Raw genomic sequence first — 28,000 nt, forward strand, 5'->3', positions numbered from 1 at the left:
TCTATTCTGTAACTATCTCCCACTAGCATGCGGTAACCATATCTATGCGGTAACGTTTATATGGTGAAGGATCAAGAGACAGGTCACAATATGAGGGATAGTACAATGCTGTAAGCTCAGCTGTAAGGCGAGCTGTAAGGTGAGTGGATTGTTATTATCGTTCTTGAATCGATGTTTAGGTTTTGTTGTGACGTCATAGTATTGTAGCAGTATTAAGAACTTGAGTGTAATACCTGACCGCAGTCCGTTGATTGGATACAGCTCTAGTAGTGCATCTAAAATGCTATTCAGTGGGGGCCATACATGGCTACAGATAGTCTTGCTGTGGGGTCCTACGGTAACTACCTGTGCATTATCTAATGAATGAGATCACAAAGGCACACCCAGTTAAATGGATGGTAGTATGCAATTACAACCCTACCCATAACCAACACCCTGCTGAGCATGTTCATTAGCATAATTCAATTCCTACCCTGTAGTTATCTTGTGGTACCCACTACCAGTGACACCTTGTCTGGCCATCTAAGGATGTTTACCAAAATTATGTCAATTAGCATAATAAAGGTACTGGTGTTATAGCCATTAGAAGAAGACCTGTGTATTTACATATATTGGTAGCTATTTGTCTCTGTAGCATTTTTGTATTCTGTGTGCACTCTTCCAAACGATTGTATGGAAGACTGGCTCTGCTATGTGTATGAGTCTAATCAAATATTAAATATTGTAGATAAAATGTAACCAGTATACTAGAGATGGGACAATAAAGGATTTGAAAGCATTGATACATTGCTCCAATGATGCAATGATATAATGTGACCGAATTTTGGAAAACTGTCGATATACACACAATAGAACTTTTGTATTAAAATGCATTTAAAAACTATGGGTAAAAAATGCAAGTTCCAGAAAAATAATTATGTAATTTTTTATTGCCTCACTAGTGGGCGAATTAAGCCTCCAATGGATAAATCCTGGGCATCATCATGTTCACCTGTCCATAGGGAGTACAAAAATGTTTGTTTCAACTCCATACGCGAAAGGATTTCAAAGTTACAGATGTTTGTTTATGTTGCGGTGACGAAAGAATTTACCGACAATTGTTTTTTAACGAATTTGCCTCCTTCTCGAACACAGAAGCATTCCTGGGGTAAAAAGTATACTTTGGTGGATGCACAAATTCATGGCGAACACAATGAACCAAGATTCAAACCCGTACGCCATTGTATCAGTAAGTTATGATGGTTTATGTAAGCACCTTTAGATTCTTTTCTCGATAGCTTCTGTACATATCAATTTATTTGCTTGTCCAGCTGTCTAGTGCTGTATTTCCAACACTGCTTAACTTATGAAACTGAAACTTAGCTAGTCGATTCCTCTGTCCCTATAGAAAACAAATAAAAATAATGCATTTTGAAAATTGTGCGGATATCAACGGTTTTCTAAAATTAGATCACATATTGTGATACTACAAAGTAGTACATATACATTAGATTTTATTAAAAGATAGTAGGGTTGTGTGATTACAATTGCAAGTGATTGCTACCCAGTATTTAAGATTATGCGATTAATTGCATTCTGAGATGAATGCCTTCATTTAGAAAAGTTTAACAGTTACTCATCTCTCATCTCTGATCTATTTTGTGACATGAGGCTTCCTTTGTTAGCATTACTTATGATACAGGTTGGTTCTATGGTGATAGCAATTGTAGAATAATATGGCTCTCATGGTAGCTAGTAGGTTATAAGGAGAATGTACTATTTTAGATTAATCGATTTTTTTTTGCGATTATTGCATATCATGATTAGCGCACAGCCCTCAAAGCAGACAGTCACAGAATATATTCTCTAATCTAACTCTGTGGCATTATTAACTCAATCATTTGGTTGTAAACTAGCGTCTGCATTTCAATCTTGAGCGGAACATGGTTATGTGTGTAATCTTCAAGTAAATACACCCAATATATGTGACCGGATTTGCGAAAGGTACCTTTTTCACACATAAAATTTGACCCATTTTTTCAACTTCCAAACTTTGTAACTTTCATATCACTGCAAGCACGTATCTGTAATTTTCCATGAGTGTGCCTACATTATGTGGCTACATTGTGATACAAAAAGAAAGTCAATCAGTGCAAGGAGTCAACAGTTATGACATTTTGTTTGCTGGTATGTCAAATGTGTGGAAAAGGTACCTTTTCGCAAATCCGGTCACATATTGCGATACACAATATATCAATATATTAAAAATTGTGTCAATACCTGTATCACTGTCATGCGTACTGCAATACAGCAATGTATTGGGTCTTCCCACATATCCACTATAGCTTCTAAAACCCTTTAAATTACTGAGGAGACCTCTGTTAAAACTAGCGCTATTGCATCTTACTGGGCCATTAGCTAACAAACTTAATATAGCTATCACCCCTAATACAACAGTCAGTAACACTACAGTCATTCAATAAGAATCACGTGTACTTTTTTTGTTCATAATATACAAACAAGTGAATATAATATGTTAAGTCATGAAACAGAAGGCTTGGTAAAATTGTCTAATGGATATATTTTTAAATGGTTTTTTTTTTTTTTTTGGAAAATCCAATCGCAAATGTTTAGAAAAACTTTTTTTGAAAACGTCATAGTTTCTCCACCATCCTGCAAGCAGTATCTTTTTATTAAAGAATTGTCATGTTGTTATGGAGTTTTCATATCACCAAAGTTCTTCTTATTCAATGGATTTCGGTATACCATGTGTATGTGAGAGAATCTTGAGTTCCATTTTTGGATAGAACCTTCATTACGGTATGTCACTGTGAACTTAAATAATTGGTACTGAATCGCGTTTATCTGTTACGACTTGTGTATACACTGTTCATGCATGATTAAACCAGAAACTTGTATAATTGATCACATCAAATGTTCAATGTACCATTTTCATCCAAAATGGTAGGGCTAGTGGAAATACTACGTGTGTATGGCTCAGTTTTTTTCTAAATTGCAGGTACAAAAATTTTGTTTTAAAAGACACTTGCTTAAATTAAATTTCCCACTATAATACTAATGGGAAAACCCTTTGCATCAAAAATAAAAACTCAAGCCAAATCAGAAATTGTTCATCATTTTTACTTGTTTCACTAAGTATTTCCATGATAGTCATTTTGCATTCACGTTTCTGTGGACCTTTGAAGATCAGTAATATCACAGAAGTGAACATTTATCCTTTCTATGTGTGTATTCACAATCAAAGTTAATCTGTCATTACATGTGTAAGCATGCCAAACTATTAAGGGGCGTCCCAAACTACAGCTTTAAAAATCTTAAAAGTGTTTGTTCTGTGATTATGCATGTCTTTGAAGTTACTGTGTTTGTAGGTGTTGGTTCACATCGAGGCATCATGGCTTTAGTGCTTTCATTTCTGTAGTGTGAGTAGATTGGTTGCAGTGGCGCTTCTCGCATTGTTCTTCATTTCTAATGCTGTAAATCAGGTGGAACATACGTAGCTGAAACTGAAGTGGAAATTCATGTTTCAGTAATTGATTAGTTGTCGTACACGTTCTGTTGTAGTTTCTATAGTGACTGGATTGGTTGCAGAGGTACTTTTTTGTGCTGTTCTTCATTAATGCTGGTTAATGGGTGACCTCTTTGTTAGTATTATCTGCAGCACAATGAAGTGAAGTCCTCTTCTGTGATGTTCTACTCTAATAGAACACACAACACCCTCAGCCTCAGTATTTTCTGTGTGTTCTATTAGAGTAGTTAGGTGATAGGTTGGCCAGTTGCTAGCTATGTAAGGTTCATTTGATAAATTTAATATGTACATTAACAAAGAATGGTTGCAACTATTATTATCATCATAAATGCCATCCCACTAGGGACCTGTGAGAAAACTAAAGCTTGTTACTATGGGAAGTTATAATCCTATGATTACAATTCTGTTGAATCAAACTTACATGCAGTGGTGACTTAATTCTCTGGATGAAAGTTGTAGGATCAGCACTGCTGACCTGCTGACCTGAATAGTAGTCCTGATGGGACCCATTTCTGACCCATTTGTATAATTGAACCAGAGTATTTTATGAATGTTTACAAGTCAACTACCTAGCTCTTTATATACACAACAATGTAAATTGTCTTATTCTATAATGATGCAGCTCTCATGTTCTTTTCAGTACCTTTGGAGGTGATAAATTTTAAAAAAAAATGTGGCTGTATATTAGAGTCAGGAATTGTCATAAAAGTGATAGTGATTGTTACTAAAGAGTGAAGAATGATCAAACAAGTTAACAAAAAGGCTGTAAATGATTTTAAAAAATAACACCTTTTCAACCACACAGATGTGGCGTGTGACTCAATATGTTTGACTCAATATGTTTGACACTCCCAAACACACTTGTCAATGAATGAAGCATGATCAAGAATTTTCATTTGTGCCATTCCAATCTTAATGGCTGTCAGTAAATAAATTTTATTGGCTTAAAATGTGAAATTCAATATGCTTGTGTGATGGTTTGTTTAGTATACAATAAAAATAGAGTATTACAAGATGGCATAGTCTGGGTGGTCTTGGAGCCTAATTGGTACATGCATGTCACTGTTGTGTCTGCTGTTGTGAATTGATATCTCAATGACTTCCTTTGTAGCTGAACTTGCATACATTCCTACAGTATTTGCCAACACACATGAAATATTAAAATCATTTTACTGGTACAGTACATACAGCAATAACTCTATCTTAGGGATCATGGAGGTTTGTTATTTTTCTGGCCAAAGACATCACCCAAAAACCAGCTTCACCTTTCCCGGTGCCTTGTTAGGTATAACCAAATGAAAAGCTAAAAGTGCCTTCAGTATGATCCTAAATACTTCCAATAATTAATATGTAGATTGCTATGAACTTTTTCAACTGAAGAACTGCCTGCCTGACCTGTCCTGCTTGCCTTTTGCCATACCGCAGTAAATACAATGCACGCATCATAAACTTACAATACCTCTGTCCTCCTTTGTGTCCCATTTTTTGCTGACAGCCAGAGGCATCAATTCACGGTAGCGCGATGGCTTCCCTACGTTTGTAATAGGAATTATCTGTATATTCTGTAGTGACTGGATTGCAAAGATGTTTCTCCTACTGTTCTTGGTTTGTAGCGGCTGAACATAGTTGAAAGTGGACGTTTAATCCCTAATTCAGTCATGAGTAGAGACTGAAGTAGGAATAAAATGTCCACTAGTGTATCTGTAGGTGTAGGCGACCTCCCTAGTTCCCTACTGTGTTTTCTATGATCCCTAATCAAACTTAAAATTCCTAATACTTGTTGTGTTTACCCATCATGCATTTTGCACTAAAATTTTCAAAGAATATTTTATGTTAATTGTGACCTGATTTTGAAAAACTGACCACTCGGCACATTGACATAATTTTCCTCCTTAAACTACTTTCTAGAGCCACAATGTTATTGGCTTGTTTGCCTGGAAAAGTCACACTAACATAAAATCTGTACGTGTATTACATTAATTTGTTCCATTGCATGCTGTTCATATAGAGCTCCTAGGGGCATGCAATTGGTACTGGAGCTTGCCATTACTACCTTCATACATTTTGAACCCTAAATGATGCCCGCCCCATCACCTCCCACACTCCATCCCTATGTGAGGACCCAGCAACACTTGTAAGTATTTTATGGTATAAAATGGTGGGTAATTGTAGAGGCTGCTTCTTGTATTTGAAATATACTCTAAAATGCCACAAATACATAGCTGCTGAAGCCAGTTAGTTAATACCATTCAATTTGGCTGACAGTTTTAAAATTTATCAAATATATGGGCTGCAATGAGGAGACAGTAGTATGTTTACAAATTAAGCGAGTTACAGTTAATAATTGACCTTTCTAAATTCTACAGTTGTGTTTAAAATGTGTAACATCCAACTGTACAGATATGAATCATCAATTCATTACTTACTGACACCTGATTAAGTCTATTACTTTGTTACATGATATTGTACTGTAGATATACAGGATGTACACAAATAAGATTATATAATGATCAAGTTATTGTTTGGTCCTTACTTATGACAAAAGGTTAAGTAGGTGATAATAAATTATAAAGTTCCAGAGTAAATTAAAGTTAGTAGAAACCTTAACACATTATGACCACCATGTTATTTTATCAATTATCAGCATACCTAACACTTAACTGTTACATGTTTACTATGTAAACATTACATGTGATCACATGACCTCATTATGTGTGACTACTAATGACTTAAAGTTTCTGATGAACTGATAGTCAATCATGCATGAAGCACACTGTGATAACTATCATTGAGTATTGCTGCATTGTGTGCTTGCTGTATTCATGTGTGTGTATAAACAAATACACACATCACATATCAATTCTATATCAAGTAAATACGTACATCTTTGCCTCATTAATACGAGGAGAAAGGGATGAAGGTTTATAGGAGAATACACACATGAATTGTTTGATAGTAATTTATTTATACAAAGAAATTTGTCACATAACGAATGCAGTTATTGCAAGCACATTGTGTCCATGGACATTGTCATGTGGGTGTCTAGTTGCCTCAAATTCAGTTATGGAACGCGTATAATGTCTCTTTTATGCCTTCGTGAAGTACCTTGTATTCCCCACTTTGTAAACCTTTTGTTAAGTAATTAAATATTTCAATAAATGCCACCTGTTTAAACCATCATGTGATGGTAGGGTGTATGTATAAGATGAGCTATCATCTCACTTTGTGTAAATATTTCATGCCTTTCATGCCTACATGATAATTTAATATTTGATACACCTGGTATCCTAGCAACACTGTCCATTAGTCAGTGATGTTGTTATCATATTTCATGTTAATTGATGTTTGCACAGTTAAGTGATCTCCATGGAAATGTGGTAATTTAAGTGCCTGTGGCAATCATTTCACTTCGAAAAATAAGTGCTCATGCATAAGCATTCTTTTATTTGTGTTTTGTTTCCTTGTGTATATTTGTAGGTTACATCATGACAATCTAAAGGACCACTTAAATACTAGACTTTGCAGTAATTCCAGTCATCATCATCTTAATTGTATCTGTGATGTGATAAGAGTTGTACGGATCAACAAGTCAAAGTTGTACAGATCAATAAGTCAAAGTTGTACAGATCAATAAGTCAAAGTTGTACAGATCAATTAAGTCAAAGTTGTACAGATCAATAAGTCAAAGTTGTACAGATCAATAAGTCAAAGTTGTACAGATCAACAAGCCAAAGGTAAGAGACATGAAAGTGACAATTCTGTATAAATTGTAAACTAATCTTTAAAGTGTGTACTAGTTATCCATGTATTAAAAACTGTAGTTCAGGTTGACAGCCCTATTCAATATGTAAATGCCCCACTATTAACCAGTAAACTGATACTGGCCTAATATTATGCTCATGAACACTTGACAGTTGAAAGTTATGGGAAACTGGTACAAGTTACAATACTGTACATGAGTCAAGTTTAAAATATAGCTCTTTTTGTTTTCTAAGATTCCAGACTTATCTCATTTATTTATTTATTTATTGTACTGGGTAGTCAATAATTACTTACGTATGTATGTAATTACTCATCAGTTGCTTACGTGTTTATACTATGTGTGTTGAATGAAGTCAGTGTTCATTTTCCTAGTAAGTATGTCATACAGTATATATGTACGGGTGTCCGTATGTGCACTTGTACATATATACTGTATGACATACTTACTGTATGATATACACGTGTATGCATCTGTTGTAGCTGATATGTAGGTACGTAGTACTAATTCGAACATGCCAATTATAAATACTAAGTGTGACCCACTACAACAATGTCATGCATGAGTTGTGGAGAATTCTTCAAGTAATGTTATACACAAGTGTAGTGTAGTTGTAGTTAATCAGATTTGCACAAGTACAAATTAATGTGACCACTTGCAGTACTTGTACTAGAATGTTCTAATCCTATATATTTCATTAACACCTGAGAGTGGCAAAGTGCATTTGTACATACTGTACACACGTAGCACTGGAAAATAAATTTCGGGTACCACTATAAAGCAACACTCTAGAACTGAAACAGAATTTGATTAGGTTTAGTTGTAGGATGTGCTTGAGGTTAAGGGACGTACTTGAGGTTTTCTTAATGAATGTACAAACCAAAGTATGTGACTTATTTTATGTTGCAAAGTTGTCCTGCTGCTGATGTGTTTATGGAGGTTATTTTAGGGAATGTGTGTAGAGTATACATAGACCACACCACAGAAATGTTGTAGTCAATACGTTCTCACAATTATGGAGGAACTTAATACCACTTACTAAACAAATGTTACACATGAAAGAGCAATCCTTTTATGATGTACGCTCTGGCAAGCAGCATCACCCCACTTATTTATAACTGGCTACTCATAGCATAATATGTTATAGTTGGAGAAGTATTGCATTTGTGATCACTGGCAGCTTGTTGGCTGTGTGTGTAGTTGTGTGCTTGACATTGTGAACTTCTGACTAAAAAAACAGGTCAAATGTCTATTTGCGTGTATTACAAGGTATTAAAGATGTTATAATTCTGAGCAGCTTTCAATGCCATTTTGTAGTGAATTTTAACCTGGATAGAAGAATTCTTGATGCCACTTATGTAGTTGTTCACTTGATTGTTTGTTATTACTAAGTACCAATATTCTTATCATGGGATACTGTACATACATGTAATGGCCAACGTATCAAATTGTTACGTGGTTTGTGTCTGCTTTTTTCTTATGCTATGCAAATAGTAACTGTCACGAGCATCGTTGGTGAGTTACTGTGAGTGGTTGTTTTGTATAGTATTACTTGATGGTATACTTCAGAAGCTGCAACTACTATTGGATGTACGTACGTCATAGTTTTGTAGACATCATCTATAGTGTAGTGTTGAAGTGACGATGAATTTTTGGTATATCTAAGTATTGAGCACTCATGGATGCTAGCTAGATACTTGTAGCCACAGCTGCATGCATGTTACTGTATATTTTTTGAACTCTCAAAACTGCAGAATCAGTGAAATTCCCCCTTGAAATATTTAGGCTATACACTAATACTGGACCATAAACAGTTTACATTTTTATAAAGTTGTAGCAGTGATTATCTCTCTTTTCCAGACGAGAAAACACCACGTATTAAATCTACAGCCCTGGTAATGTAATTTGGTAATGGGAAATGTACATCATGCAAACTAGTCACATGATCTTAACAAAAGCTTGAGTATCAAGCAGAGGAGGTTGGACACGCTCTAAGTGCCACATAAATATATTGCCCTTAATAGCATTGTTTTATTTGGTATTTCACATGACCCTCAATAGTCACAATAAAAATTTGAAAAACAATGGGGTTGGCTGGGGTTGATTAGATATTCGGATGGTGCTTCACGTAAGCTTCAAGGTGATGTACTTTATTTTGTAAAGGCGCTTGGTGATTGGGGTGAAATTAATACAGTAAGTGTGTAGAACTTCTCCAGAATTGTCACGTACGTATTCTATAATCAGAACAATGATACTTTACCGAATTAAACTGAGATCGATGTATAAACCTCTTCAATAAAACTAGTTATGCATAGTTTGTTCTAGGGGTGCTTAAATCGTATCCAACCTCCTCTGAGTATCAAATTTACTAACCTAATGCCAAAATTATGTGAGTATTTGTTTCAGCCCTACTTCAGAGTATTTTTTTAGCTAAACAAAGTCCAGTGGATGGGATTGCCATTACAATGTTGAATAATATCTGTTAGATTGTTATTAACTTTAATGTACATTATAAAACTTTGCGTGGGCGAGATCAAAGGAAAAGGTGTACTTTAAATGTCATAAAGTACACTCTCAGCCGGCCAACTGCTTCATCGACCACAAAGAGTGCTTTATTGCACCGCAAAGGTTCAATAAAGCACTCTTTGCGGTGCAATAAAGCACTCTTTGTGGGCAAGAAAGCACAGTTGCCCACGTGCCTTAGTGTAGGCTAATAGACGGGACTAATCACCCAAGCCGGTGAAGGCTGATAGCCTCGCCACGCTGAGTGATCAACCACCCCAGCCAATACGAGTTCTACCACTGGATTGCTTTTATAGACATACCTAAATGCTTAGATGATGGGTGGGAGAAGGCAACGTTGCTGTTACGTTTGTTAATGTAAACAGACAAGTCCTGGAGATATCATGGAAATACTTCACCATGTGACTCACAATAGAATCGATTGTGGGTTGCGAGCTAAACCTGCCAAAAGACGCAATGAATGTCTACCATGCCAAACTATGGTGAAATACGCGTGAGTTACTTTGTTAAACTGGTTTGTGTGTGTTCAGACTGCTAATAGTTCGTGCAATGCGTGTTAGTTACGAGTTGTAGTGTATGGTGAAGCTACACGAGTAGAAAGTTCCATAAATCATTTAAAGCAAAGCCTTGCTCGTGCTATATGAAAAATAAAGTACTCGGTCGCACGCCTCGTACTTTATTTTTCATATAGCACTCGCGGCTATGCTTTAACATATACGTATGTGTGTATGTACGTATATACATTCTCAGCTGACCCAGTATGTTGACAAGTAATAACTGAAGTTCTACAGCTAGTGTGAGAGCTTGTGTTAGTAGTACAAATTGTCTGTACATGACGTCCAGAAATGTATTTTCAACTTGTATTACTAAGCATTAAAAATGTGTTCAGTGTGAGTGGAACTTTATTTTGTAACATAACCCTGTGAGTCTTCTAGTGAATACATACTCCTGAGAAAAATAGTTTTATTATATTAAAAGGATGGGTAAATAATTGCCGTACTTGTCACCATGCGCATCCAGTGTGGTTACACAGTATTTATTAAAGTATTGTTTTTTGTTGATTATACAACTGTTAAGTACACAAGCATCAACAGACCATGTTATATATAAACATTACACCATTTACCAGGTATGCAGTGGTGAAAGTATTGTCATAAATGTTGAACACAAAATGATCATAATATGTATTTATAGATATGCTCCACTAAAGTTAGTCCCCACAATTATTTACACTGTTGTTAGATCACAGCTGCTGAGGTGGAGCTATGTACGTAGGTGTGTGTTTACACAAATGTGCATTGCATGCCATTTGTTTTATGCGATTTGTGCCCTGTTAACTAAATGAAATGATGACTTTTTGATTTCATCACTGTTGATTTTATCAAGAAATCCTGTACATATCATTGAAGCTTACAGCCCCAGTGTGTATTGAGACCATTAGTGCGAGACGCATATCCCATATCCTCTGTAAAATTTTGTTGACCACATCATGCAGCTGGCTACATTAGGCAGGTAACTTTGTACCTGTAACGTTTGTGATGAGTTGTGCTCACACATGTATGGTATCATTCTTGAAGGAGTTTCTCTGAATTATATACTAAATGTATTGGTAACATCATGAGATGTTTTACGACACAATCCCATGTACTACTGGCATTTACTCATCACGAGATAATTTTATGTAGACACTTTAGCACAATTGCAAAATACAATCTTTGGACTGATGTTCTGTTGTTTTGTGCATGGGCTATTGTGGGTGGATATTATTAGAAGGTTACTCTTTAAATATATTAATACTATATAATAATACACGAGATGATACTGTTTTAAGATTGAGTAAGTAATTGGTCCCCTAAGAATATACGTAGGAACCTATCACTTAATTTAATAAGTTACAATCAAATAATAATAAATTATATATTGTAAGGCTTTCATATTTCCAACCGCTAGCATATTCAATGCACTGCAAAGCAAGTATGCATTATTAATTGTGTGTCATATTCAAGATATGATTTTCAGTATAATAGTGTGAACATATTGTGAGTAGACCTGGCTTCCTTGATTCGATATCAAATATGCATCATAGGCAACTATATAAAATGGAGGACAAACATTCACCAGGGAAGAGAACATGGCCAAAACAGATTTTAAATGTCTCCAGGGACTCTTACAATCTATAACGTTGGTTTAGAAATTGCTTTATTATTAGAATTTCTCTTTGATAGCATTTACTTAGTGTCATCCCTCCTCTGACCTGGTGTGGAGGCTTGTACCAATAGTCTGGTAGTGTAGCTACATGATGATAACACTTATTGACTTTTTGCCATTTACATAGATTGGTGTAGTAAAATCTGGTCACAATTACAATATACTTTACTGGCGTGCATGTTGCGTGTTGAGTAATCACATACTAGTAATAGCCATATTACACATAACATAAACTTGAATGCTAAAGGCCTTTCTTTTCATATACTCCAATGCACGTGTGTGTACAGTCATTAGACACTAAACATTTTGAGACGCTATACACATTCATTTGTGCACTAAAAGCAAAATTCACGAATCATATAGTTTGGTTAGACCACAAATACCACAATATATACTGTACCATTCTTTCCCTTAAGCACAGTTGTACATAGCTGTGGTGCTGTGGTTTGCATTCCAATTACCCACTGTTATCTTCCTATATAGTACATCAAAGAAAATGTTTTATATAATGGCTTTCATAATCAACATCCTTTCCACGAAAAAGCAGTGAATATTCACATTTGAACAGTGACTTTTTATAAGATCTTATTATTTTACTAGAAGGGAAAGTGGAAGGTGATATCAACATGTTTCTTGAACTATTGTATATGCAGTATTTTAAATGTATGATGTACATGATACTGTACCATACACCACATACGTAGCAGGTTACTTTCCAGGATAGAATTTTTTGTGAAAGACTAAATTTGAGGTTTACGTACTTAGCATACTAAATAATACCTAGCTATATTATAGAGTAAAATTTTTGTGAACAGAATTTAATCACCAAAATCATGAAAATAAATATGTACATATTGACCATCAAATTTACGTTTCACTGTAAGTGCTTAGTACGTCCATGCAACCAAGGATGAAAATGTTGATGTAAAATGGTTTAGGCTTGCTGAAAAATGGCTGAATCCAGATCACAGCATTGCTTAGGTAACAAATATCACACATGTTGTGAACATGAACATACTTATACATATGGCTTTAAAATTTGTTTATGAGCTTCAGTTTATTAAGTTTTACATAGAGTTTCAATATTTTAGATGTGTAAAGTGTTAGTATATCACATTACTGATGCTTATCACATGATGAATATTCATTAAGTCTCTTGAATTGCATTTTGTAATTTCATGCCCAATAGCTCTGAGTTATGGAATTACCAAATATAGTATTGATTTTGATTAGCATCATAGTAACCAAATATTACTCATTCACATTGCTGCATAACTTATGCCCACGTATAATTTTAATATGTAACAGGGAGACTTTTATCAATATTAATCAGTACCGTTTGTGCCGTAATTATAGTGTTGGTGGAACTTGTAGAATTATTGAATATTATACCTTGTTAACTATCAGTGCTACAATGTCTTTTGTTTGCTGTTCATAAATCTGGTCACGACCATGTTACACAAACATAACACATCATATTACCCACACAACATCATTGTATATAAACAGTGCAGTCAGTAGCACAGCTCACTGCACTTGGTGAGATCCTTTCAGAAATGAGTGCTATCAACAAAGGTGCTGTGTTGGGAGCTACTCTAGTCCTATCAGTAGTTAGTCTAGTGTTACTGTTTGGGTTGACTTGGTACTTTCAATCATCACTGAGCTTACTACAACAACAAGTAGAGTATGATAGGGAATTGTTGGTGAAGTTACAGGATGAGGTCAAGGTAAATAATTAGATGGTAATGGACTCGAATTGCACAAATTCTCTGCGATATGTGCGAATTCATATTCTTGTCTCCTTGTGAACAATACATTATGGCTTACCACATTTGTTAGTTATCTACGTAATTGCTGATTGAATGCTTGTAAACTGGATAAATATGATGGCAGTATTAGACTATTGGTATCTATGTTATTATTTAGCTTCAGTAGTTAATTAATGACACTTAATTATCTGATTATGTGTGCCACAGCACTTTGTTGGGTAACATAATAGAAGAAGTCATCAATGTACTACATTGAGAACACAAATGTGAATGTGCTAAAATTCCATGTTCTAACTTACTGGGTATGTGCAACCAATTGCATAACACCTGGCTAGCTGTCTGTGTAAATACCTGGAAGGATGTTGTTTGCTGGTGTTGTTAGAGTGTGACTTGGTGGTATGCATAGATGTTGACTATTCCAAGAATTATGTATTTCAAGGAACTAGAAAGGTTACAAGTAATAATGAATAGCACTTATAATTTATTATCAAAGGTTAGATTGTATGTCACAAACAGTAGATTTCCAAGTACTGTACGATGTTGCCAGCAATTTCTAAATGACTGTATTTCAAGACTATTACACACTATGTTAACATGTGTCGTACGTAGCCTGAATGTCTAGTTTTGAGTGTGTTTATAACACACAGCATTGCTGACAGTATGTCTGACATGGTTGTTTAACATGACCATGTACAATGAATTGGTGGTCATCGATAACATGGCAAAAGTATGGATAGTGACATGACAGTTGCTATAGGTGCATACCAAAAAGAGGTAGGAGATACGTAGGTTCATGTGGAACAATTTCCATGGTATGCCAACACTTGAGTTTAATAGCAAATCAAACAGTTCAGTAAAGTGACAATAGACATGCATGGACAGGTTACATAAAATCATGATTACCAATAATGTTATTGTCACTGTCTATTGTCTATGTGTCACGTAGTTTAGTGGGTAATGGCTTGTTAGCTGTTGTTGTCTCATAGCAACAAACACTGTTTATTAGTAAATGAGAAATTTTAATGGAACCTTGCAATTTGAACTGTTATGTTAGTATGACAGATAAATGGGCTGGTGGAGTGATAATTATGGGATACGCACACATTTGATCATAAATGCAAAGCGTGCCGTCTGTTACAGAACAGTATATTTATTGTAAATACAGTACTGTAAAGTGAGCTGCACATACGTATATCTGTACTCGGGGTTCTGGGAAGTGTAAAACTATTTAAAGGAGGGCTTGTTTATATCAGACTAATAAGTGTGTTTTATCACACCCTTGTATGTTAACAAGGACAAGTAACTAAAACTGACAAATGTTTTGATTACATTCCATCCTTGTGGTGTTTTTGTATACACATTGTACATCCACATGTAGTGTTCTCTCTATTTGTTTATTCACCATATGTTTAATGGCTACTGTTTAACTGTAGGAAACAGATAATTTTCCAAAACCTTTATCTATTTCGTTCTGTATGTTGTTAATATAAATACCAAGTCTCCTGGTGTTTAGTGTAAACAACAATAAATTTATATATGAGTTTATTTTAAAGATCGATCAATTAGCTGACCTGTGGGTCTGCAGGAGTCCAACCTGTATTAGATTCCAGTTGTGATCATGTATGAAATGTTTCTGTTAATCCTACCTGTTAATTCCCTGTGTTAACCACAATCCATTTAAGGTTAAATACCAATTGTTGTGTTTATTATTAAAATACTTGACAATCAACGACCCTTTTTTTCCAAGTACAATAAAAGAATAACAATTATTGTAATGATTCCTATGTGGGAATGAACCTTACTATGTCATAATTGACAAAATGGTTGTGTTAGTGCAGGGGCTTCAGAGTCTTTGGCACACAGTATTCAAAATGAATGTTCTTTAGTTTTTTACACATGGAGCCACGAGATAGTTAAAGTAAGAAGTATTACACATACCGTAGCAATGCAAAACACTCTCTAAATTCAGACACAAATAGTCTCATTTGTATTGCAATACATACTATACACCTCACCTTTGCCCTTTTTCAAATTTATAAATGCTATCATATAGGAAACACCATCTCGTCCAATACCTCCCTGTACAAAGTCCCCGCCATTTTGTTTTGTGACATCAGAAAGCATCATTGCGGATATCGTCAATTGAAGGCCCTACTATATTTTTTTCCCTAAAAAGCAATGTCAACATTTTTTGAAGTAGAAGACAGAAACATCATGCTTGCTTGAAATTTAACAAATGCTTGTGTATACAAGTGAAAAGTACATACTTATGTGGCTGACTTTTCCAAGAACAAGGTGGATTAGTGGGTAGCTGTGCTCTTGTAGTGCTTCTGTCCTTAAACTCTTTATTTGTCTAAGTGAGAACATTTGCACATTCATCAATAACTCCAGCATGATATGGTTTTGATTAAGCACCAGGTTTCTTTTTAGCCACGTAAATAATGATATTTGTATTGTGTATGAGAAATGTGTAGATAATAATATTATTATGAATCTGATGATGAATTTTTTCACAGTTGATTTGATTACTATCAGTGTGGAATTTCCTGTGTTCATTACATAAACATTTTGGAATGCAACACTTGTATTATGGTCCATCGATTACTGTTTGCTCAAGCTTTCCCAATTATGTGTGTAGATACCAATAGCACATTTGAGAGTGAAATTGGGTTAAGTCATTGCTAACACTTTTTTTTTCTATTCTATTTCTCTAACCATTATGGCCTCCTAGTAACATGTAGGTTAGGCATCAAAGGTTACTTATGTGCCTAAGCAGGAGTTTATGAGCCGCTGAGGCAGCGGCTCATAAACTCCTGGCCTAGGTATATAACAGTGTATATTAGTGCTCATATGTACTATGGTTGCTAATATATCCTGTTTGTACAACAAAGTGCTGTAATTGACTGTTAAAATATAATGGTTCATAATTACTATCAAAGCAATACCTCTGGTGTCCATCTGCTCTTGGAATTTAGCATAAATCACAGCTACATGTTGGAGTGGGTTAACAGTAATTTGTTACTGGAGATAACTGTATACAATGTATACAGCTGAGCAAAAATGTGTGCCAGTAGTACTTGCCATACAGCCTCTCCTACACAGGCGGTAAGAGCAATTACTATTAGTCTGTGTCTATACACGTACATATAATGTGGACTTATGGGGAGTACCAGCTAAAAGGTGACAAATGTTATGCACTACAGGGTATTCACATTGTTTTAGTACTTGTTTCTACTACTGCATATTTAATCCACAGAGGCCTTCATACTTTTGTAGACGTTGTGTGACCAAGCAAATTGAGAATGCTAACTACTACTGCATATACATAAAATCCTTAACAGCTTTATTGTTCCCCTGAGGCATTGTTGAAACTATCTGCATTGCTTTGTTAGGTGGAGTATGATTGTCATAGAAACTATACCATGCTAGTGGGATGACCAGTGATTGTGAATAAATTTTTACAAATTTGTCTGTATACAAAACACCTGTTCAGGCAATATCGGTTCCTCCCATTACCAAATGATAATTGTGTTATGTTTTTAACCAAAATTTTCAGTTTCCCATCACTAAGTCACCACTGAGTTGACCTCTTCAGTTCCTCAATCCAGGGTCTGTATGTTAGCTAGCTGCTAAAAACAAGGTTCTTTTAAGTTAGTAGCCACGCACTCTGAATTTGCTAGCTACTGTATAGCAGGTTTTTCTCATGGACAAATTATGTGTGAAAATAAAATTGTGCGACATTTACATGTAATCACCTGAGGTGACAAATTTGCGGCATTAAATTCCTTGCAGGATTATAACTTGTTCTAAATATTTGTTCACGTGCAACACGCCAGGATGGTAAGCAATGAAATTTAGTCTGAAATAGACATGTCTTTGTACCCAAACTGACTTTATGCAGACACCTGCAGTAAATAAACACGTATTGTGTCAAGCAACAAGCAAGGTAATCAAGCTGTTATAAATATTAAGTAAGCATGTGTATACTGTAAACAAGCATTGGATGTTTCCACATAGCAATTTTACCAGGCACAAAAATCTCACATCAAACAAAACTGTGTGATAGAATATAATCGCATATTTTAATATTGAATGCACACCCACACCCACACCCACACACACACACACACACACACACACACACACACACACACACACACACACACACACACACACACACACACACACACACACACACACACACACACACACACACACACACACACACACACACACACACAAATATATATATACATGCACCCACTGCATACTTACGATTTGTATACTCTAGATGGTTTCACCATTGTATTACTTGCAAAATAGTTAACACAGCTTTAGGGATGAACACAGCATTGTTTCTTCTCTGAGTTTAAACCAAATATGTATTGTACTAAATACATTAAAGTACACAGTACCATGTCACTTGATAACTGGATGTTGTTGCTTAGTGACTGTTATAGCCTTGGTCAGACAATTAATAGTGCTATGCGAAATAGGTGACATTTAAACCTTGTGTTTGTGTGCTGCAGCCATATCCTTACATAAACTTTAGGACCTTGCCCTAGATTGGAATCTCAATAAGTCCAGACTAACAGCTGTGATAATATATACTATTATTTACCAGGTTTGATGGTGTACTGCAATATAAACCATGTAGAAGCATTAATATAAATAGTACTTCATTGGGAAGGGAGGGTGTTTGTCCCTGTTTCTTGCGTAGTTCCAGGGCAGGTGGTATATACCAAAGTGCAATTTTTTTTTTAATCTTTGTACGCACATGATGCTGGTACTCCTGTGCTGCTTGGAGTTCATGGTGTTGGCTTCCTCAAACCAAAACACTAACTCGTTGATGTTCGTGTGACTAGTATTGATGCGTCCATAATCACGTTGATGATGTACTTGCTACTGCTGAAGAGGAAAAGAAGCATAAATACGTATAGTGCTACCAAGGAGTGTCATGCCTCTTTTTCATCATTTGTGTGTCTTTTTGCCCCCAGCAGTTATCCTCTGAGAATTTGACTGTAATCAAAAATAGGTAATAAACTTTTACATGTACAGTAATGTAAAAGTTTATTTTGTTACTGTACAAAGAGCATGCACTCCTCTTCAAATGAATCTGTATCTACTAATGATGAAATTCATTGGTCCAAACTGTATCTCACATGTACATACCAGGTTTCCTATTGCTGACCAGTTCTTGATTTTAAAGTAACTGGTTTTTATGTTTGTAGTAGATAGACACAACTTTGGATACTTCAGTCATGTAGGATTTCTTTTGCATCAGATGTTTTGATTATGGAATTCTGGCTTTAATTTTTTTATATAGACACATATAAAAGGTAGCAAAAAAAGTAATATAGAGTTAGAAATAAGGGAGTACTTGGTTGGCCAGGGTTGTGATTGGCCTGGGCTGTGATTGGCCTTCCCGAAAATGTGCGGTAAATTTGTTTAGCCAAGTAACATTTTTGGTTGACGAAATGGTTAGAAAGTGACTAATTGCATACTGCTATATTTAGTACTGGTGTACTATAACAGTTCCAGTCGTTGATGTTTTGTATAATAACCCACAACATAGCAATGGAACTGCTTTGGTTCTGCATTGTGTATGACTATGTGTGTGTAAAAGACTATTGGGTAGTTTGTTATGAATTAAATACTTCTTGTTGAATATAGTTCAAATTCATACTCATCCCACAGGGCTTTGTATTTGGTGTCTCTGATAGATTTTAACTGTTCACCATTAGTGGAGCAATGTGTGCAGTTTATATGTGGTTAATCAGCCATAATGGTGCTGGCAATCCTGGCATATTATTTTAAGTGGTTGTACAAATGAATTGGTCGGCCTTGAACCAATTTACAGGTACTTGAGGTTTGGCAGAGAACAGTATCTATTTCTAGGTGGTGTTCAAATTGATGGTTGGGTTGTGCGAGTCATTTTAGTCTGGTGTGTTTCACACATTTTAATAAAACCTAAGTCAGACTAATTGCTGAGGATTATTGGCACGTGCCATAGTGTACATTTGGTCTTTGATCATTCCTAGATGATATTCATTGAGGATAATGTTTTGACTAGTCTGCATGTGTGTGTAATTTGTAGCTAGGGTCTTTGTTGGCAACTTGTTAGTACAAAGTAGCTATTGTACTGTGCTAATTTTCTTTCTTAAGGCAGTAACATAGAAATGTATTACATCCAAAATGTGCAGCTAGTTTCGTACTTTACTTCAAGTTTAAGCTATAACAGAGTTAATGACTTTGAAGCAGATGGTTGGTAACAACTAGGGTAGTCTAAATATTTGTATTTTTATAAATGTTTGGCATTCAAAATGGGTAATACCATATCCTTAAAGACAGCCAAGTGGTTTATATCTTGTGATCGCATTGTACCAAAAATGACACTAACATAATTATTATCTCTTTGAAGTTTGTATACATAAGCAAGGTACATATGTGACTGGATTTTGGAAAAACGATCCTAATCGCACATTAGAAGTTTCGAGATAAATGGTTTTAAAGAATTGAAGCCAGCATAACTCTCCAAGGATAGCAAGCACGCGTATGAAATTTACACAAAAGATGCATCAATCTGTTACCTTTCAAGCCACTTCCAGTACTTGTAGCTGCTTGTACAGTTTCCCGCCAAATAAGATAGAAAATCTGAGCAGTTGGACGAGTGAAGTAGTATCACGAGTGCTCACAAAGGGGTGGAGGCTGGGGGGGTGGTGGGGAGGGCAAAAGATAGGCCTCAAAATGGAGGCAGACCACGATTGGAGTCCAGACACGAGATTACAGGGCTGTGCTGGCTGCTTAGTGGCTGATATGTAGTAAAATCTACAGAGAACACGTCTGGCCAACATTATAAGGCTGTCCACCAGTAAACCACTGATTCTTGCCAAGCCAGGTCCTTCACAAGGCCTGAAACCGCCATTTGGGCACTCCACACCACCCAGAAAAGACGTCTATTAAAACCAGCCTCGTGTAGTTTGAGTAGTGCTGAGGGTCAAAACTTGTAGTACGATAGTGTAGCTATCCACTGGTGGTGTTAGTTTGATTTTGCCTGATGTGCGATTTGGTTCGGTTCTGTAAAATCTGGTCACATATATCAACATTACAGGCTTCCATCAGAGAAATGAATTCCATTGTCTGCATTTTTATATTCTAAATTATAGAACAGTATATTCTAGTGTACTATACCATAGAATATTTATTAAGAGCTACATCTGCAAATGTGCCTGATGTTAAACAGTAGCAGTAATTGTCAACTTTTTAAAGAGAGTATTCCCCTGGAAAACTTTTTCTTTGTTAGTAGCCTGAGAGTTACAAATTCATTCAGTAGTACTGTAACGATATGGAGTGAACGTTTGGCATTGCAATTTTATCTAGCAAGATACTCAGAAGTCAAGAGTGGGGGCTGACTGCTGCTCAACATGCTGGATTCAAGCTGTAGTAGTCATAGTGATGTTTCTTGTGTGGCTTGTCATGAATTAGGCAGAGTTATTAAAAAACATTGACAGCTGTTTTTAAATGACCAGCCCACCAGTCATGAGGATCGTGGATAATTAATTATAATTGGAAGGCATGCTCCATACAATGATTTGACTAATTTTAACAGCTGCTCAATTTTTCTTGACCAAAGTTTCCCTCCATGTGCAGCAATCTGATTACTGGTGTAGTACTAACCTGTTGTCTGACAATGTGTGCTTGTTTCAAATGTCATTACATGTCTAACAAGCTTTATCTAATTTGCTACAAGCTATGTTTACATTTTGTGTGGAGTTTGTTTTAAGGTGGAGTGTTTTCAGTATTCCTTGTGAGCCCTGGTAACCAGCCACAGTCTGCTACACATAATGAAATTTGAGTTAGCGATGACCATGGATGTACTAAAGAATTTTATGTGTTTATTTAAGGGAGTAAAATGTATTATCCCAGGATTAGATTTCATTACTATGTTACAATGTGATACAAATATGTACTCTGTAACAAAGGGCTTGTAGATATTCTCAGCATCCCACTTGGAATATTCCTTTACCGTTGGACATCACTAGGCCATAAAGAACTAACACTACTTTACCATTGTTACAGCATATTCGCATTTATTCTCGTAGTATATCTGCATGTATGGGTTTAGTGCAATTTTAAAGATTGTTAAATGGGTAAGTACGTATAAATTTAACAAACCCAAGTAATAAGGTAAGCCTCAGCTCTTGTAATTGTAAGTAAAACTTGGGATTTATTTAAGACATGTCAACTTGGAATTTATTTCTAAATTACTAAAACACGTCTAGGCTTTACCTTCTAGACAAAATAACTTTGCAAAATGACTTATCCAAACAAATTTAAGTGGCTTAAAAGGACACAGGGACTTTGCTATTTTTACACATAAGGAAGTTATAGTATGAGTTGTAATGGTAATAAAAGCCATACAAATGTTTTACTTTAAAATGCTAAATTGATTGTGGAGATGAGTACACAGACTTTGGTTAGACTATTGTATGACCACTACTGTAATATATTTCTATTCTGGTCATTACTAATGATGAGATATCTACAGGGCCAAAGTATGGAGCACAAAACATTTATTTCAATATTAGATGCTTCCACCTGAGAATCAGGATTATAAGTGCATGTCGAAACAGTTTAGTAATGAAAATAGAAAACTATCCACATTCTTCATGGGATCTGCATACTGTTTACAAATCACAATGTTGATCGGTAATGTTTGATGGTATTATTGTGATTAATATGACACACATGGTGACTATTGTAATGCTAACAGATGGTACTGTACTACACAAGCGTTTCTTTGTAATGATACACAGCATTGTTTCACAATTACAATAACAATATAATTAATCAGCTATTGTCTTTTAGTTTAAGAATACTGTCATTGTTACTAATTGTCAGCTATGGTAAATTAACAAGTTAGCAGCTCTACTGATTCAATCATCGTAGTAATGGAAAGTCGGTAACAGACCTGATGAGATGACATGATAACACAGCCACACAGTCAACAGTTGTGTTCAGCATACTCCTAAAATATTTAATTTAGCTTTATCATATTAATACAGTGGGGAAAAGTGGTTGCTAAGCTACTAAGTATTTGGCTTGTATGGCTTCCATGTTTACTAAACACCAGGCTAATGGACTTGGGATAATTTATATCATATCTACAACCCAGATCTCTATTGTATGTACAAACAACTGCATACTCAATGTAATATACTTACAAGGTTGTCGTGTTGCACAGTAGAAGTGTTAATATTATGTATAATACACAATAGTTTTAAATTGCAAGTGTTTTGTTTGTTTTTATCTGCTTTACCAGTTAGGCACTGGAGGGCGAACACTGGAGGCAAAGCCTGTACGAGGTGCTTTTGAAACCTTGTCAGTATACGTGTTGCCACTTAAAGTGACAGTGATAGTGTTGTACAAGAAATATTTTCACCAGTTGATTAATTGATTAATTCCTGTGCTTAGCAGTCTCACTGACTGGTATGCAGCATTTACTCATGATTCAAAGTAAACAGAATCCTTTTGCATTTGTAATACATTACATTGCCTGCTATAATGAAGACTGCTGGCCACATACTGTAGGTGGTGTTCTTGTATAAATGTCTTATTGGATTATACATTGAATTTGTCACTCCAGCTAAGAATTCACACTTGGTACGGATGTACTATACGTAGAATGTCATGGATGTTTGCAGTAGATGTTTATTTCCTGGAAGTACTAAAGACCTTGCCTGTGTGTATCTATACAAATGCACAGGAACTGTTAAACTTACCTTACAATATTTGTGGGAGAACCAAATTTTGTAATAGGGACCTAGTGTCTTCTTACAGCATGCACTTTAGAAATTGCCACCCTTTTGATGTTTAAGCTTCAAAAAATAATTATAACGTTGGTTGTGTAGTGTTTTGTTCATATGTCACAAAGTAAACATACCGTTACATACTCTAGTACAGTATTTTATCACAAATACAAAAATTGTAGTAGTGACTACAAGTGGCTAAAGAATTGTACAATAGCAATAACAGTAACCTAAGATAAATTTGTGGGCATTGTAATTAGAACTCTTCAAATTATGTAACATTACATGATGTTACTGTACAATGTCACGAGCTATGTAATGACACGGTGATTGACGAGTAGCAATGATGGTGATTTATGTAACTGTGAGTTATGAATAAAATGCTGTTCAACTTCTACTGTGGTCATTTGTAGCTTTATGTTACATATCTTGTAATGTGTTCACTGTAGTCAATGGCAACCTGGTAGTTGCCAAGATTGTTACCACACAAAATGTGTCAGTGTGATATCTGAATGACTGACTACCGCACTTGCAATAATTTCATCTTGCGTATTTGATATTAACTTTAACCAGTATCATTTACTAAATCAGCTCATTTTCTAAATGTGTCAGAAATTATATCGGTGTATTCTTACACTTGTGCAGATTGCCTTACTCTCATGGTGAAGCTGTACCACTTATACAGACATCTAATAAAGATAGCATTACTTTTACCTGTCCAGTGCTAACAGCTAGAACCAAAACATTACAGAGAAATGTGTGCATATATGGTAAATAACCGTAGATTGCATGTTAAAATGTATTTAATTGTACTTTTTGTACTTCATAGCTTGAGAAATGAAATATTAGAAATGCTTGTAAAACTTTAGAATGATCCGATTGTATCAGTTCAGTTAACTGCAACCTCCATAGAGTATAATGACATCAGACATGTCTGTATGTATGTGGTCACCAAATATGTCCCCTGTTGACATGCCTCACATTCCTCAACACCACTGTACTCCTATAAATTTTGCTTCACTGAACAGTAAAATCATTTTTGCTTGCAAGTCTTAGTAGAAGATGGGTGCTGTAAACAAGGACTCTGTCTTAGGAGCCAGTCTAGTACTATCAGTAGTTAGTCTAGTGCTACTGTTTGGAGTGACTTGGTACTTTCAGTCATCATTGAGATTGCTACAAACACAAGTGGAAAATGATAGGGAATTATTATTGGAGCTGAAAAGCCAAGTTAAAGTAAGATCCAATGGTGTGAACCATTGCAACATCTTTGCATAAAGTGATTACTGGTTTTGGCTATAAGCTCCTGCAGTAGCTTTGGCAAGTACCATCTTTTCTGTGTTTTTTTTCTTTGTGGTATATGCAGCTAGCCATCTAGCTAGTTATATAGCTCTTAAGTGTATTAACCAGTTGGTATTGCTATTTGTAGCTTGAAGCTGTATAGAAGTCACTTTGCTGAGCTATACTGTGATATCACTACCAAATGTTTGCTGAGTCCAGTTATAGCAGACTTTTTAATTTAAACTTGACCTCTTTACTATTCAACCAGCTGTATAGAATTGTTGTGCTGTGAAACCTCTGTAGTGCTCATTACTATAGATTGCACTTGTATGCTGTCAGCATGTAAACTGACCACTGGAATGTTCTGAACAGGTGGTGTATATCTGTAACATTATATTGACTGTGTTACTAAGTGAATGGTGTTTGTTTCAGTTGAAGCTATCTAATGGTGAAGTGGTATGCCATCTGATATCTTGAGAATGGTGCTGATTACAATGCAATATTCCTTACTAGTGATATTTAATTGATAGTGTAAGGCATAGATGTACATTGTGACTTAAAATGGATTCAAGTGTTGTTATTTTATTGCTTCACACTTTACTGAACATTTACACTAGTCAGATTAAGTGGTAGCTATCAGCATTTCTATGGTGCTGAAACCAACAAATATTCTAACTGCAAGAACACTGTACAATTTGCCGAGGCATTCCTTAAATTCTTCGTTTCCTTAAACTTTTATGCTTGACTAACAGGTCCTTGAGTATGCAAATTTTGTAACCACATCTGAGGGCTGTAATAGCCAAAACGTGTTAATTCCATGTGAAAATCACTGAAGCATAAAACATTTAGTATCAGATTGGTAAAGGGACCACACGATCTATTGTAACTCCATTAGTCCATAAAATTGTTGTTTTTGTAAAGGAAGTAAGTAATAATATTATAGTAAATATGAATATCCTGTCTAGTGTTGTATCAAAGCAAATGTGGTTAAGAATCAATAGAATATTAAATATATTCACCATAAGGCATATATTATATATATAATTCTTCTCTTTATTTAGTCATTCAAGAATGGAGGTATTCCCCATAATATTGCAAGGAGACAGTTGAACAGTACATGTCAGTGTAAAGATGGAGCACCTGGTCCCAGAGGCCCTGAGGGAAGGAAAGGTGATCAAGGATTACCTGGTAACACAGGAGAGAAAGGTGATATTGGAGACATGGGCCCAAGAGGAGTACAAGGTATGATTTGTTCTAGTACACATCAGCAATTACACAATTATTTAAACTATGTAACTAGTAAATGACATAATGAAACCTTTGAAAGCTAGCACTTTGCACCACTAATGATAACCACAGATAGTTGTCATTGTATGCCTTCAGCACATATTTTATGTGTATGCTTGTAATGTGTTTTGAGTTGATCACATTAACATGTAGATTTGACATTTATCTTAATAGTAACACATGTGACATTACTGTGTTATAAATAGCATGTCTATTGTAGGTGATACCGGTTTCTCTGGTATGAAAGGAAGATCAGGAGAAAAGGGTGACCAAGGTTGGTTGTAGTAGAATCGTAGTATTAGCCTATGGTGTAACTGTAAGTGTATCCCGTAAACAATTCCTTATCTTGAAATTTCTGTTACTGTTAGGTGACCAAGGTTTCCCTGGACCAAGAGGAGGACCAGGAGGAAAAGGTTCCCCTGGTAAGCAGTACATGAGTACACATGAAGAACCTGTTTTACCTGATATACTGTACTATTAGGTGTCGTAGGCCGGAAAGGTGATCACGGAGATTATGGGCTACAAGGACCTAAAGGAGAACTTGGTGATAAGGGAGATAATGGGGAACCAGGACTGAAAGGAGATGTTGGCGAGAAAGGAGATAAAGGTATGTGTGTCTTAAAAAACAATCCACTTCTTTGTTAAGTTTTATACCCAGTCTTTTGCTGCATACTAATGGTACTTTGTAATTGTATAATAAACTGTGTGTCTTTCCAACAGGTGACCAAGGGATACAAGGTGACATTGGTGTGAAAGGTGATATGGGAGTACAAGGTAATTAACATACAATGACATGGTATTTGCTGCAACTGAATGCTTTAGTATATGTGAACCTTGTGTATGTTGTCTGAATGTACACTTAACACTTTTCCTGTATATTTCACATTTAGGTGTACAAGGATTTAATGGCACAAAAGGCGAAAAAGGCCATCAAGGAAGAAGGGGACACAGAGGAGACCCTGGTGAACAAGGCCCAGCAGGACTTCAAGGAGAAAAGGGTGCCACTGGACTGCAGGGACCACAAGGATTGGCTGTACCTATTATTGAGGGTCAAGATGATGATGAAGGAGGAGCTGTCTACGTTAGATGGGGACATGTTCTTTGCCCTTCAGATGCAGAAATGGTCTATTCTGGATTTGCTGCCGGAGCTGGTCATGATCAACCTGGTGGTGGTAGTAACCCACAGTGTTTGCCTAGTGATCCTACATACCTTACAACTGTTGATAAAAAGAATGATGGCTATGTGTCTACCATATATGGAGCTGAGTATCAATTACACCTTACTCTTGGCAAACAATCCCACCAGCATGATGTACCATGTGCAGTGTGCTACGTGCAAAAACGTTCTGCTGTCTTTATGCTTCCAGCCAAACATCAGTGTCCAATAGGATGGACCACAGAGTACTATGGATATTTAATGGCTGAAAGATACACACATCATCGTTCACAGTACACCTGTGTTGACCAAAGTTTCACTCCTGTTCCTAGCTCAAGTTCAAACCAAGATGGTCTTTTATTTTACCCAGTTGAAGGAAGGTGTGGATCTCTCCCTTGTTCTCCATATGATGAAACTAGAGAACTCACATGTTCTGTATGCACCAAATAAATTGCCAAACATTCAATGATAATAAACAAGTTCTCCTTTCAACTTGAAAGTAGATATTTAATGCTGTGTAATTAGTTTTTGTGTGTCAACAATTGTAACTTTCTTTGTGTCTGTATATGTAATGGTGTTGCAGCTAATGCTGTTTTTTTTTTTACTGTCTGTTATGTGAACATGAAATGTATAATATTGTATGTACACGTTTTGATCATGAAGTAAATTCTCAAACTGAACTAT

At 35.8% G+C, this 28,000-nt stretch overlaps 1 protein-coding gene across 2 annotated transcripts; it reads left to right on the forward strand.

Moving 5' to 3' along the window:
* The first annotated feature begins 2 nt into the window (after positions 1 to 2).
* On the forward strand, positions 3 to 27,996 carry LOC136254863 (short-chain collagen C4-like). Of its 2 annotated transcripts, XM_066047627.1 has the most exons (8): positions 3 to 139; positions 7,004 to 7,260; positions 25,935 to 26,115; positions 26,381 to 26,434; positions 26,529 to 26,582; positions 26,642 to 26,767; positions 26,881 to 26,934; positions 27,051 to 27,996. In XM_066047627.1, the coding sequence occupies exons 3-8, from the start codon at positions 26,094 to 26,096 to the stop codon at positions 27,764 to 27,766; spliced, it is 1,026 nt and encodes a 341-aa protein (XP_065903699.1). In that variant the 5' UTR covers positions 3 to 139; positions 7,004 to 7,260; positions 25,935 to 26,093; the 3' UTR covers positions 27,767 to 27,996. The 2 variants fall into 2 exon arrangements, with proteins under 2 accessions (XP_065903699.1, XP_065903698.1); XM_066047626.1 differs by lacking the exons at positions 3 to 139; positions 7,004 to 7,260 and adding an exon at positions 24,619 to 24,828.
* The last annotated feature ends 4 nt before the right edge of the window (positions 27,997 to 28,000 follow it).

This window comes from Dysidea avara, chromosome 4, assembly GCF_963678975.1.
Source record: "Dysidea avara chromosome 4, odDysAvar1.4, whole genome shotgun sequence".
In the NCBI taxonomy this organism is placed as follows: Eukaryota; Metazoa; Porifera; class Demospongiae; order Dictyoceratida; family Dysideidae; genus Dysidea; species Dysidea avara.